Raw genomic sequence first — 14,007 nt, 5'->3', positions numbered from 1 at the left:
TTTATGATTCACAAGTCTGGTGGAAGCTGTTTCTTTAGCTGTTTGTGGACATTAAGTGTTCAGTGAGACTGAGTGAGGGAGTGAGACTCAGACTGGGGGAGAATGGGGAAGAGTGGTGTGAGCTCTGGTCAGCAGATTTGATTTCGACAACAGCCACGTGTCCTGCCAAAGTGTAAGACCCTAGACAAGCATGTTAACCACTTCCTTTATTTATTACTATTCCAAAGCATTAAAATTTACACCATTTTTTAAAAAACAAATAAATCATAGATGTTGCCAGGCTGACCCCGAACCTCCCATTTGCTAACTCACTGTGAGTCGGTCTGTACAAACATGTTAACTTCAGTTTTTATGCCTTTTTTTACGCCAGCGACAGCCGTGTCCGGAGGCATTATGTTTTCGGGTTGTCTGTCCCGTTCTCGTGAACACGATATCTCAGGAATGCCGGAGGGAATTTCATCAAATTTAGCACAAATGTCCACTTGGACTCAAGGATGAACTGATTAGAATTTGGTGGTCAAAGGTCAAAGGTCAAAGGTCAAGGTTATTCTGAGTTTACAAAACACGTTTTTGGCCATAACTCAAGAATTGTGACAAAGTTTTACACAAATGTGTGATAGGATAAAATGATGAAGTGATGACATTTTATATCCAAAAGGTCAAAGGTCAACTTCACTGTGACATAATGTTCTGCAATGTTGGACATTATTCAACGCCATAACTCAGGAGCAGAAGAGGAGATTGTGACCATATTTCACATTTTGTCGGATACTTGGTGACATTAATCTTGGGTGCCCACCTTGAAACTGTGATTGTTTAGATCTTCTGTGCTGCCAGTTTGAAGATGTGTGTGAAGCATCCATGTTTTAGGATTTGTAGCTTCTTTGCAGCAACATCCGTATCTGAAGCTTTGTCCACTGTCATGGCTACAACTTTGTGTTCTATCAGAATCAGTTTTATTGGCCAAACATGAAGACATACAAGGAAACTACACTTAATACCTTTTATTACATTCCTTCAAAGTCTTCACTACAAATATTATATGAGTCTGGACAGACATGGATGTAGACTGCAACTTGACTGGTTGGTATACAACTGCAAGGTAGTATTTCTAGTTTGTTGGTGAACCTCAGGGCTGGATTTCTAGGGGAGCACTAAGTAAAAAAAAGCTGTTCCTGGGGCCCAGGGGCTTTGCTCAGTTGGAAATACAGACTGTAGCAGCAAATTTGCAACTTCTTAAAGTATACTTTAAAATTGTGACTTCAATTGATGAAAAATATCGCACCTATCTTTACTTAATAAACAATAAATAAAGGAAAAGCCCAAAGGAAACAAGATCACACAGTGTAAATTGAGTGTTTACATGCACACTTCTGCCTTATGCTGATTTTGATCATATTCTGGGTATCATGTTTACATGGAACATGAGAAATCTGGTTATTCATATCCCTGTTTACATGATCATAAGAGTAGCCTGTACAGGTCTCTGATTGTAATCATGCCATGTATTTATTTCTGTGCTGACTGAGTAACCTCAACAATTGAGAATGAACACAGTTTGGCCTCTGGCTGCATCTATTATTCTGCTGGATTTAGCTTCTCTGTCTGATCACTGATAATGGAAAACAATAGTGACAACTGACTTCACCTTTCAGCATGTTGCTCGTCATTACTGAACATCATTTACTATCATATTTTTTATATTATTGACTACCTACTATACTATTTAACTTGAGTTGATGTCACACCTGCAAACACCGGGAACTGGGGAAAGAGCTTATCCAGGTTTCTGAAACCAGGACATGGCTTTTACAAGTGCAACACATAACTTGGAATTCTGATTATAACCAGGATACTGGTGCTCATGTAAACACACTCACTGATATGAGCACCTGAAACCAGGTTCAGCCAATATCATCCTGTTGCAAAACACTAGCTTCAATCCAACCTGTGCCACCAATGCTATTATCACACAAGTGTCTCAACACACGTTACAAAAAACCCAATGAAAACAACAGCAGAACTAACAAACAGTGCAGTTGATTTATTATTAAGAAGCACAAATGAAAACAGGTAAAGATAAAACATCGAGAACAATGAAAAGCAAGAGAAGCAGTTTAAATAACAGACTGGTTTCAAGCTGATGACTGTAAACATGTAGACGTGCCTCATCTATAGGCCAGTAAAATACCGGTGACACGTTTTACAATTGAACTATTGCGCCATCTGCAAGCAATGAGTGTTACTACAATAGGTTTAAACATTTCATGCAGCTGCTGTCTGTGTCTGCTTTTAATTTTTTATGTTTGTATCCTGCAAAACACAACCATTCTGGAGCATATTTTCTGCTCAATATGGCTAAGACTACACTGAGTTCACACTGAGTTCCTCCCGCACTGTGGAGAGGGAGGACAGGGTCCCAACCAGATTTTGGTTGCTCAAATAAAAAACTAACAGGCTGCAGAGACCAAAAAAAAGTGGTCTTTGACAGCCAGTTTAATTGTGTTTAATTTGTGAAGCACCTGTGTAGGTAGGATTAGAAATTTCTAGTGACTCCCAGTGGTAGTATTAAAAAAGACACATTGTGTGATCTGCAGACTGCAACATGTTGAGTTTGTGAGTGAGTTACAGTGCGAACCAGTTGCATGAGGTGCTTCACATCTAAAAAACCATTTCTTGGACAAAAGCCTAGTTTGGTCAAACAAGGTAAATAAAGACACCTGGCAGCTGAGATCAGTGAAACAATATCAAAAAAGATTTATTACAATGAATTGACACAAAATTACATTTTTATCCATATAAGACTGAAAAACAACTGGACCAATCATACAGTTAGCATCAGGGACACATTGTACTGTACAAGCTAACTTTCTGTGCATCTACGTCTTATCAACATGATCCTTTGTAGCCTTTGAGGTTGTGTGTTTACAGTTTGTTTACAGATGTTTCTGACTTATCAAAAGCCTCATTTTTACAATGACGATCTCTCAAGGAGTCATTATTTTTCTGAATGATGACAATAGGATAAGACATAAACTTGTTTTGGGAAAATCAAAAGTGGCGGGTTTAGCATATGTTGTTAAAAAAAACCCTTTAAACAGCTTTGAAAACAGCATGAATGAGCAAAAAGGAATGAAGCGATAAGCATCAATACATATGGTCACCCAGTATTCAGCATGCAGGGAATAAAACAGCTTGTAAAAATATTTTACATAAAAAGTTGTCATATCAACTGGTAAAAGTTTGTAGAGTGACTTGGTCACAGTAGCTTAATTCACTGGTTAAGATGAATTAATTCAGTCAGTAATGTTCTGTTTTAAATATAAATTGGGTAAATCCTCACCTCAGCACATTATTCATGTTCTTGTTTATTTCAGGGCTGTAAAACAAGTAAAACCAGCAAGATTCTACTTTCACTTCCAGCAGCTTTGTGAGTTTAAAACAGACATTTGACATTCAGGAGATCCCACAGTAAACCATCAATAAATCACATCCAGTTCAGAGTGCTGTAGAGACATTAAAATACCTGGAATGATTCATATGTCCTGGAGGAGGAAAGACACAGCTTCTCTCACATTTTCTTTAATGCTTCAAATCTCATTTTCATAAATCTCACAAAACAATAAGCAAAAGCTTCCTCACCTGTTCCAATATCACTCTCATCACATCTTTATAGTGTTCAACAAAACGATACCAAGTATCGGTATAAAATTATACTGACATTAGTGCAAAACAGAAGCAGGTACATCATTCTATACATTATCTGGAGTATTAAACACTGCAGAATGTTTTATAGTCTCGCTAAGCGTTTTGGTTAATTTCATGTTACATGCTACACATTGCAGTGGTGTGACACTGCAGTCAAACACATCCTCTGGTACAGTACTGGAATCTCAGCTGTAGGCAAACACTTGAACATATATCAACATGTAACACTTCCTCAGTTACTGTCCCTTTTTTTTTAATAAAAGCCGAGGGATTTATTGTAAATATTTAATCAAAGAACCCTGTTTCTGTCAGTTCTTTATCATATTAATAACATGAAAAAAATCAGTAGTGGTACCTTTCAGCAGTTCATAAACAGCCTGGGCTTGAGGTGCTGGTTATCTTTTCCAGCAGGGACACATAGGCTTGAGTTCAGAGGGTTTTGTGGGTAAAAAAGGGATTGGGGGTAATGGTGCGGGCAGTCTAGGACATCAGGACTCGTGTGGTGGAGCGTCAAAGAAAAGCTCCCGACAGAGCCTGGCCGTGTCCTCTGGAGAGTAGACCGTGAAGCCGATTGTCCGTGGGTCGTTGAAAATTTCATAGTCGTTTCCTCCCTACAAAGAGAATCATGAAAATGATAAACCAATACACATGGCAGATTACTGCATCCTGCTTCAGTTCGTTTTCACATTGATCAACATTCTTTCAGCTGAGGCTCTCCTTGTTGTACAAACATGAACTTTGAACTTTAACCCCTAAGCCTGGACAAACAGTTGATGGCCTCTGTTTTTATCTGACTCAGCACTGAAGGCATGGCTTCATAGGAGTCTGTCCGCTGTAGTCATGTTTACAGCAACACATCACAGCTGTTTCTGTCCACATCTGTATCATCTGTGATGCTCACAGGGAAAACTCTGTGGTGAAGTCATTTAGCTATATGGCAACAGAAGTATGACTGAAAAATTTTCAGATTTTTTTGAAAATTTGAATGAGAAAATTTGTTGAATTCCATAAGATGGCCTTTTAAAAAATTACCATGCCTCTAAAAGTATGTGGACAAACATTGCAGTAGCATGGGTTGTACTGAAAAGTTCAGTGACTTCCAGCGTGGCACTGAATGCCATCTGTCCAAAAATAGTGAAGTTGAAACTGCAAGACCCCTCAGCTTCAATTAAGGGAGATTTTAATGCTGCAGTTGCTTGTAGCCTGCTTCCAACTTTGTGGCTACCAGGAAACCATATAAAGAAATGCTTTTCTGAGTTTGGAATGAAAGAGTTTGACTGGCTGGACTTTAACTCCATCTAATTCCTTAACGATGACTGTGAGCCAGACCTTATCACCCAGCATAATTACCCAACCTCACTTATGCTCTGTGTGGCAGCAAATTCCTGCTGTCAGGTTCCAAAAACCTGGTGGAAAACCTGCCCAGAGTATTGAAGGCTTGTATAGCAGCAGATTAATGCCTGTGGTTTTTAATGGGATATTCAATAATCACATATGAGTGAAATGTCTGGGTGTCCACATACTGCCATCCATGTAATAGATAAACAGTGTCAGTATCTGTATCCACTTTAATGGATCTATATACAGCACATATCAAAGTTTCTATCATAGCACTGCATCCAGATTTCCCAAAACATTACAACTTGCAGCTGAACTTACATCTGAGGTCTCGTTGCCAAAGAAGTAAATGGCGTCCAGGCCCTCACTCTCCAGCAGCTCTAGACACAGTCTCTTGTCCCAGCCCTCTGGGAAAATGTCGAAGCTGATGAGACCACCTAAAAAAAGATGATGATGATTAACAGTTATCAACATCGTCATCTTGGAGCTGCTCTTATCGATATTTTTATGTTAATAATCAACTAAATTAGTACGCATAAAGCGAAAGGTGACGCATGTGGTGACAAACCCACAGAGTATTATCGCCTGACTCTGCAGTTCTTTTCAGCTATACAGAGCATTTTATTGTCTTTCAGGTCATTGTTTTAGTGCACATTTACTGTATGGTTCAGTCTCACTGCTTTCATAATCCAGCAGCAGCTGCTCTCAACAGAGAAGCTAAACTGATGGTCGGGTGGTCAGAAACACAACTCCAATTAAATACTAATGTTTTTCCATCTCTGCTCGATGTGTAAACAGGGTACCTCAGGGTATCTTAAAGGTACCCTGAGGAGTTTTCTTGTAAACAAACATGTTTACATTGGGTGTTACCCACACACATACACATGTATCATTGTATGTGTGCACAAGACAAACAGGGACCCACTCATAAGAGGGATAATATGTCAGTGATGTATTTATAGCTTGTTGTGCTGTCCTCAAGAAGACAAAAACTAAATTAACAGTGCTTTAAGCATATACACTCATACAATGTGTATTTCATGGACAGATTATTTTAAAGAGGACAATGAAACGTTCTGATATCATCCACATATTTGCTAAATTTTTCAATAAAGAGTTCATGACAAAAGAGTTCATGCTGCGTTTACAGTACAATACTTATTAACCAGTACATTCAATATGCTGCTCAGTACTTTCCCTTTTGCACTCTTCCACCTGTATTTACATTCAACACCTCACATAGCTGCGCTCAGCTCTGCAGAACAAATATTATTTACACTCTGTGACTGATGGAGGCCTTTAGCTTTTTATCTATGCAGGGACAGACCTGTTTTGTTCCGACAGTTGAGAGAACGTGTTTACAGAGAAACACATTTGGAGACAGGTATCACCTAACCCCGTGTGTTGTTTTGCATTTTCTATATTGAGGAGTCTAAAGATAAATGTAATTAGTGTGGTTATGGGTGCAACTCTGGTCGGTGATTATTGCAATGTGTGTTTTGCAAAATCTTGCATTTACAAAACCCAGATGGTTTTCATTACAGCTTATATTTTTTTTTTTACTACAAACTGTTTTTTCACTTTAAAAGCCAAAGAAAAAACACTGTTGTTGCTCAGCTGCTAGTCTAAATGACCGCAGTGACCTTTGAATGGTAAAATGTGGCTGCCAAGTTCTCTGCAGCAATTTCTTTTCAATTCATTCTTGCCCTTCCCCCACTTTCCACCTTAAATGTCTTGTCTCTCAGCTGGAGGATTTAAAGAGCCAGTAACAAAGGCACCAGCTGAGCAGCATCCAGCCAATCAGCAGGCTGTTTCACTCACACACCCTCCACACGCCTCCTTACCAAACACCTTCAACCTCAGACCATAAACATCTCAGTGGCTCAACCACATCTATTATCTGTCCATCTCACAGCCTGCATTTTTTATTCCCGAGCAAAAACAAAGTAGACGTGCTGGGCAGATGACAACACATAGATGTACGCCTTGTCCTAAACTCTGGAGGCTGTAAATAAACCTGAATTTATCACACAACCTGTCTTGATAAATTAGGGTTACAAAGCATTTTTGATTAATGTTGGACAAAAGGGTGCAAAAATACAAATGTTTCAGAGAAATAGAGAAAATACTGATGACAAATCTGATGAAACATGATAGTCACCATGGAAAAATGTGTAGGAAATGAAAATTCTCCTGATATAGATATAAGACAGGATATGTATGCATGCAAACACGCACAACGTGTCTCAAATGGTTTGCTTCTTTGTATCCACATCAACTCCCCTGTGTGATCTTTATTATTTTATAAGGAAAAAATCATTACAGCGAATAGCTTTTACCTCAGATCATCATGTCATGAAAACTGAGTGTCCTTTAGGTTCTGTACATACTGTGCAGATTAGATAGAAGGAGAGTGTCGGGTTTATACCCTGCCACCTATGCAGAGATCAGCAGTGTCAGCTAACAAGGGCAGCCATGCTGAAACAGATACACACCGAGGAGGGTACACAAATAAATCTCAAACTCCGTACATCCTCTGGACCTATCAGCCCATTTCCTCGGTGCCAGAGTAAACAGAGTAAACTGTAAAATCTCTGCACTGAGCACTGGTGTCGCAAAAAACACACAACTGCTTTCCACCTTGGCAACCTGAGTATGTGTAAAGAATATCCATCATCTAGAAAAAAAAATCACACCTGCTGTAAGGAAACGATCATGAGCAGAAAATGATGAATTATTCATTGAGAACAGTAGAGCTGGCAGAAAAATTTAACAGGGTGAGTCATGAAGAAAATCAAGCTTGTCTGCTTTGTTTGTTTGTCTGAACTGTGATTGCTTCACGCATCATCAGCAGAGGCCAACACCTTGCCAAGCACGTAAGCAAACATAAAGCACTGATTTTCCTTATTGCTGCCGTGCTGCAGGAGGGAGAGAGGGAACAGTGTGTGTGTAATAGATATCTGAAGTCTCCAATGTCCAGCACAAGGTCCTCAACACATCAGAGGTGTGAGGGTGAGGGTCTTTTATTAAACAGAGATAAGAAACAGCAGACAGATATGCTGTGAGACTGGTTTGTCATTGAGCTACACTGCTGTAAACAGAGCAGTTTTTCTTCCTGAATCAACAAGCTCCGGGAATAAAACCAAAGATGCTGTTTCTTAGTGTGACTGCTATTATTCAGCACGGTGTTAAAACTATACTTTCTATAATGAAATGTCCAAACACAACTGACAAATGCACACAGGCTCTTTTTTCTTCTTTTCTTACATTTAATGCAGCTGGTTCTGCTTCCTGCAGATTAGGAGTCGATTCATTTGCTACTTTGTAGAAAATTACAGGATGCAGTGTTTTTTGTGAGTACAAAAATCATGAATATTTTGGTTCAAAAGTGATTTCTCTCCCTCACGCAACACATAAATCAAGCTCATTTTGGTACCTGGTTCATACTAAAGAGAAGCTAAAATGTTATTTGGATTTTTTTACCTTGTGGTCACTTAAAAACAACAGCAGTTTTAAGACACAGATAAATACTGCTGAGAAGTTTTAGGCCAAAGTGAAATGATCATCACTCAGTGGAGCTTGACAAAGGCTCTGCCAAACGTGAAGTTTGTCTCAAAAGCTTTGGACTCTCTCACCTCTAGTGAACCGTAGTCCTTTCCCAGCAAACTCCTCTTTCAGGGCAGCAACAAATTTCTCCCTGATCTTCTCTCTCTGTGGGGAAAGTGACAACACAGTCAGACTCAGCTTGCCAACATTGTTGCTGAGCAAACAAGACTCATTTAGCGCTCTGGCTGTGACTACCCTTGATTATGACTAGCATCTGCCCTGTTTCCATGTCATGTTCATATCACATTTCAGTGTGAACATAGCTGAGGATTCAGCTGTATAAATGTTAGCATGTAGCTGAAGGGTTAAACCTCTCCTCCTCTGTAGCTGTCTGTTTCCTTCATGTTGCCCGACTCTGTGAACCATCAATGGAGAGCCTGTTTAACTGCCCTGAAAGCTCAACATTGTTTGACATCTCTCTGCTTCATTGAGCTCATTTCATGAAACAGACAGACACAGAAACGGGGAGGCGGTCCACCAGGACTCTCAGTGCCTGATGTGTAAAAACATACAGTTTGTTAAGCTGCTGAATTTGGATGCTGTGCATTTTAATAAGGTTCTAGTGGGGTTACATTTCATTGCAATGGAGGCAAAATGGCAGATCCTCTCATACAGAAAGTCCCGATCTACTGATACAGATTGCATCATTATCTAACCACCTAGTCACAGGGTTGAATGTTTGCACGTAAGTAGGTCACCTCTTCATTGAACACTGCAGATGTTTTGTTGAATTCGGATGAAAATTCCCATTTACACCACGCATGCCAATTGGTTACTAATAATGCACTAATGATGAAAAACTTTACCTTGTCAATTTCTGAGAATTCGATTCGCTCCTCCAGTGTGCAGCTCCGGCCAATGGGGGAAATGTTGAGCATCCCGTTCCTGAACTCGATGAACGTTCCCCTGCAGGCAAGGAGGGATGTATGGTTAAAGGACATGTTACCTATTAAAAAGACTTAACAGAGACAGAAACCTGCATTTGGTTTGACATTAATTTAGAGCCTTGCCCCACATATGGAGAAGACATTGTGTTTCAGTTTTTTTCACACACAGAGGTCACAAATCCTGTGTTTTGTCCTGCTTTAAAATGTCGGTGCTGATAAATAAAGAGATGTGGCATTCCTGCATACCAGGAATGCAGGTCAAAGGTGTGTCCGTGTGTCTGACTGAGTGTTTAAGTAACTGTTGGTGTAACTTTCCTGTGATTTTGGTCAGTGTCTCACCTTTTCTTTGGCAGCTTGATGAGTCCCATGTAGCTGAGGCAGAAGTTGATCAGGTCCTGCAGCAGCTCCTCCCCAATCTGGTTCTGAATGGCCTGCCAGGATGAAAATGCAATAATACCGATATGTTCTTAATGATCTCAGTTGTCTTGTTTCTTTGCAGGCAAACATACTCTTCATCACATACTGTATAACATGAACTATGTATCTTACAACATGAAGCACTTACTGGACTGTATAGTGATTTCAAACATGTGCTGCTCTATAATTTTATCAGATTATCACCTCTATAGGGGGACCATGTTAAGCATATATGTAGTATCATGCAGTCCCACGTATTGTTCTGAGACAGGTAACATCCTGGATACCATGACAGAGCATGATGATGTGTACGTTCACTTACATGTTTTGAGAGTAGTTTCCCATCTTTGTACTGCACAGTCCCGTTCTCAGCAAACACATAGTCAAACTTGTGTATCACTGCAAGACAAAAGACAGGTGAAATGTGGCTAAAAGTGCTCATCTGGTTCTCTCAAATCTACACACTCAGCTAAATGAACAGTGATTGTTCTTCTAATTATGGAAGAGGAGATCAGCCTGCTATATTTACCTGGTTACAGATCACTGTGTACGTAACACTGCCTGGAAAAGTTTAATCTGTCTGACCTTCCCACTCACTTTGGCTGTTGTGTCCTCTGTCAACAACACTCGACAGTCAAACTGTAGCGCTGCTTTGATCGCTTCAATAACACAGAAGTCACCTGGGAAACAGTACAATCCTGCAAGTTTAAGGCTTGAATAAACTGCTAGATTGTGTGAGAACTTCACGATTTATGATAACTGGGTTCAAAATGTAACTAAACCTGTTTTTGGAATAAACTGTTAAGTGATTAGTTCATAAAGGGTTTAACACATTTAACTGATGATATCATAAAACTGACTCTTCACCTTTTTCATCATCAGTAAAAAAATATTGTAAAAATATGATGTTATAACAACATAAGCAGCTTTTCATTACATTTTCAACCCATGTAAAGTATCATTTTAGAAGGTTTTTTGACAGGCCAACATCAGCTGTGATTGTGTGCATCGTGAAGTACGGAAAGATTCACCTTTAGCACACTTGGGCTGGTTATGAAACCGCACGGCTCCCTCTTGGCACAATATGTCTGTGTTCCATTTGTCGCCAAATATTTACTGATAAACAGCTTTCCTTCATGCAGTCATGTGTCAACTCAGCTGGGAGGCTGTTGGAGCTGCAGTATGAGGGTCAGTGTGTTTTAGCGGCAGGTTTGAGAGCCAACGGTTAATAAAGTACACAAAACTGAACCACTGGAGTTTTCACGTGAGCTCAGACATAAGCAAGAGCTCAGGTGACTAAGTTCAGTGTGTTCACTTTGTGAACTGTGTCTCCCACAACGGCACTCCCTGTACTGTCGTGAAATCATTTAAAGAAATGATGAGTTAAAATGCAACAGTTGGTCATCATGAGGCAATTATAAACCCAGCTTTTTTAATTGCTGCAGAAGACAATCAAGCTGAACTAACCTCTAGTCTTGTGTTATCTTTTCTTTAGCTGCACAACTGATAATCATGACACTAAATTTGAGGCTGTCTCATGGCCTATAATCCTAAATTATTCCCAAGGCCCATCCTCTCCGCTCAACTCTCTGTGGGCTGCCCAATTAAGCAGAAGTTCAAGTAAAAAAGTATCAGGTCATGTGGTGTGATGTACAGTGTTTAAGCTGTCTGTGACTCACCATCATCCCCCTCCCCGAGCTGCTCTGCTATTTTGGAGTAGTCCGACCCTCCCACGATGCCGATCTTCACTTTCCTCCGCAGAGTCTGGAAGAACTCATCCAGCTGTGGGTCAATTTTCTGCAGATTACAGAAAAAATGCAAGGCACGTCGTCACTTTGTGTGAACTGGAAGAGCTTTCTCTCTCGCACAGACACACAGACCTTAACATACACACACATGCACCATCATTTAGAAGACAAATCTGTGTGTTACATTGTGTTGTTATCTAATCATTACACAGAAATAACAGAGAACAATGGACATGGCTGCAGAAAGTGCCTTTGTGGTATCCAATTTTGGAACTGTTCTCCAGTTTTGTAACATATGTATGGAAGAAAAACGCCTGAGTTGCACGCAAGGGAGACTGTATTATGTAATATCTGGACGCAGACGCGCACACACACACACACACACACACACACACACAAACACATACACATAAATCATTTACCCAAGATGAACTCAAGATAAACCCAATGACAAAACAACAATGAAGAAACAGAAATTATTGGCTTGGATTGTAAAAAAGTTGATATCAAATCTAAAAAAATTAAAACACGATATGAGGGATCATGTGAGGTCTAGAGGACACAGTGTGCTTTCAGAAACCGTCTCCCACCGTGAAAATCACTCAAAACAAATGATAGAGGCAGATGAACCTGGAGCTGCAGAGGAGCTGTTACGAAAGCTTGTAATAATCAATAATCGAACACCTTGTTGGTTTATTGATCAGACGTGAGCTCACCTCTCTCGGTGGTGTCAGAGTGCCGTCCACGTCAAACAGGCAGAGGATGTTTCGGTCCGACGAGAAGCCGTTTGCTCGATCCATTTCTTCTTCTCTTTTTTTGAGTTTTTTTCTTGTGTAATAACACTGCACTTCTCAGTGTTAACACGTCCAACCCGCACACACACACACACACACACACACACACGCACACACACAAATACACCTTCACATGAGGGAACAAACGAACCGCGGTTAGTTGAAATAAATAAATAAATAAATGAAATTAGAGGAAGTCCAGTCAGTCCTCTTATGTGAGCTGACAGCCACTTCTTCTTCTTCTTCTTTTTCTTCTTCTTCTTCTTCTCCTTTAGGTGCACAGTCCTTCTTGATGGGCTCGGTTCAGCTTCAGCTCACACCTCAACAAACACCGCATGCTGGACGTGTTGGGTTTCTTTTCGTAACACTGTCACTCACCCGGCATCCAATCACAGCCGTGTGTGGGCCGTGACGTCATCGGGTGGGCGGGGCGGTTCGCGCTACATGTCAATCAACGGTTGACCTTTCACCTACATGTGAGGAAGAGTTGAAGTGATGGATGTAGCGCTGAATGGAAGACGAGGACATTGAGGTATAAACACTGTTTATTAGAGTAGAGTAATACCGTTACCCACTATTTAACAATGACAGGGAGCAACATTACAGCAGGGGGCAACATGCATGAGAGATAAAATAAAATAAATTAAAATAAAAATAAAATAGTAGAGCACAAAAGAGTGTATTGTGTATTGTACACAGATATATTTGTGCAACATTAAGTAGGAATTTTGCAAAATATGCCTTGAAATTGCATTTGACTGCAAGTTTGAGTTTATTATAGTTACTCAATTACAGACCAAATTATCAATTACAATAATCCTTTTGTTTTCGTTACAGACTTCTCAAACTTTACAATCTTGTATCCAGCGGAGACTTAATTATCTCCATCTTTATTAGGTTACCACAAAGTCTTTGCCAGAAGGGTCAATGATGAAGCTAAATTAAGGAAGGCAATCAGAGCTGCCCTCACCTGATGTTGAAGAGTTCATCAACAAGAATGTTTGATTCAGTTCTTTTATCGTATATATACTGAACGTAAAATATATTTCGGACTTACTTTAGATAATCTCCTCACTTTATGGAAACGTATGACAACACTTTCATACTATTGGCAGCGATTTCTGTTCTACTGTAATCGCACATTCTAATACTGTATTTGTCACATCCTAGATTATGGTCTGTATATTATATTACATTATCTAATTAGATTATATTAAATTAGATTAGGTTAGATTAGAATGTTTAGATTAGATTAGATCAAACTAGATTAGAGTAGATTAGGTCAGGTTAGGTTAGAGTAGATTACACTAGATTAGATTAGATCAAGATAGATTAGAGTAGATTAAGTTAGGTTAGGTTAGACTAGATTACACTAGATTAGGTTAGATTAGATAAGATTAGGTCAGGTTAGGTTAGGTTAGATTGAATTACACTAGATTAGATTAGATCAAGCTAAATTAGAGTAGATTAGGTTAGGTTAGGTTAGGTTAGGTTAGGTTAGACTAGATT

At 39.6% G+C, this 14,007-nt stretch overlaps 1 protein-coding gene across 1 annotated transcript; it reads right to left on the bottom strand.

The window, feature by feature from the left end:
* Positions 1 to 2,733: 2,733 nt before the first annotated feature.
* LOC121884997 (phosphomannomutase 1) lies at positions 2,734 to 12,850 on the bottom strand. The gene is made up of 8 exons (XM_042394153.1): positions 12,421 to 12,850; positions 11,636 to 11,753; positions 10,279 to 10,355; positions 9,879 to 9,970; positions 9,459 to 9,558; positions 8,682 to 8,757; positions 5,368 to 5,483; positions 2,734 to 4,319 (listed from the first exon to the last, which is right to left on the bottom strand). Exons 1-8 carry the CDS (start codon positions 12,502 to 12,504, stop codon positions 4,197 to 4,199), a joined length of 786 nt encoding a protein of 261 aa, XP_042250087.1. The 5' UTR covers positions 12,505 to 12,850; the 3' UTR covers positions 2,734 to 4,196.
* Between the last annotated feature and the right edge of the window lie 1,157 nt (positions 12,851 to 14,007).

The sequence above is a fragment of the Thunnus maccoyii genome, chromosome 18, assembly GCF_910596095.1.
Source record: "Thunnus maccoyii chromosome 18, fThuMac1.1, whole genome shotgun sequence".
NCBI lineage: Eukaryota > Metazoa > Chordata > Actinopteri > Scombriformes > Scombridae > Thunnus > Thunnus maccoyii.
This window is presented reverse-complemented; position numbering and strand designations above follow the sequence as displayed.

Coding starts and splice junctions, on each gene's coding strand:
- LOC121884997 (XM_042394153.1), bottom strand. CDS start 12,504: ATGGATCGAGCAAACGGCTTCTCGTCGGACCGAAACATCCTCTGCCTG. Junction 11,754..12,420: donor CTCTGACACCACCGAGAGAG/GTGAGCTCACGT, acceptor TGTAATCTGCAG/AAAATTGACCCACAGCTGGA. Junction 5,484..8,681: donor AGGACTACGGTTCACTAGAG/GTGAGAGAGTCC, acceptor ATCTTTTTTTAG/GTGGTCTCATCAGCTTCGAC.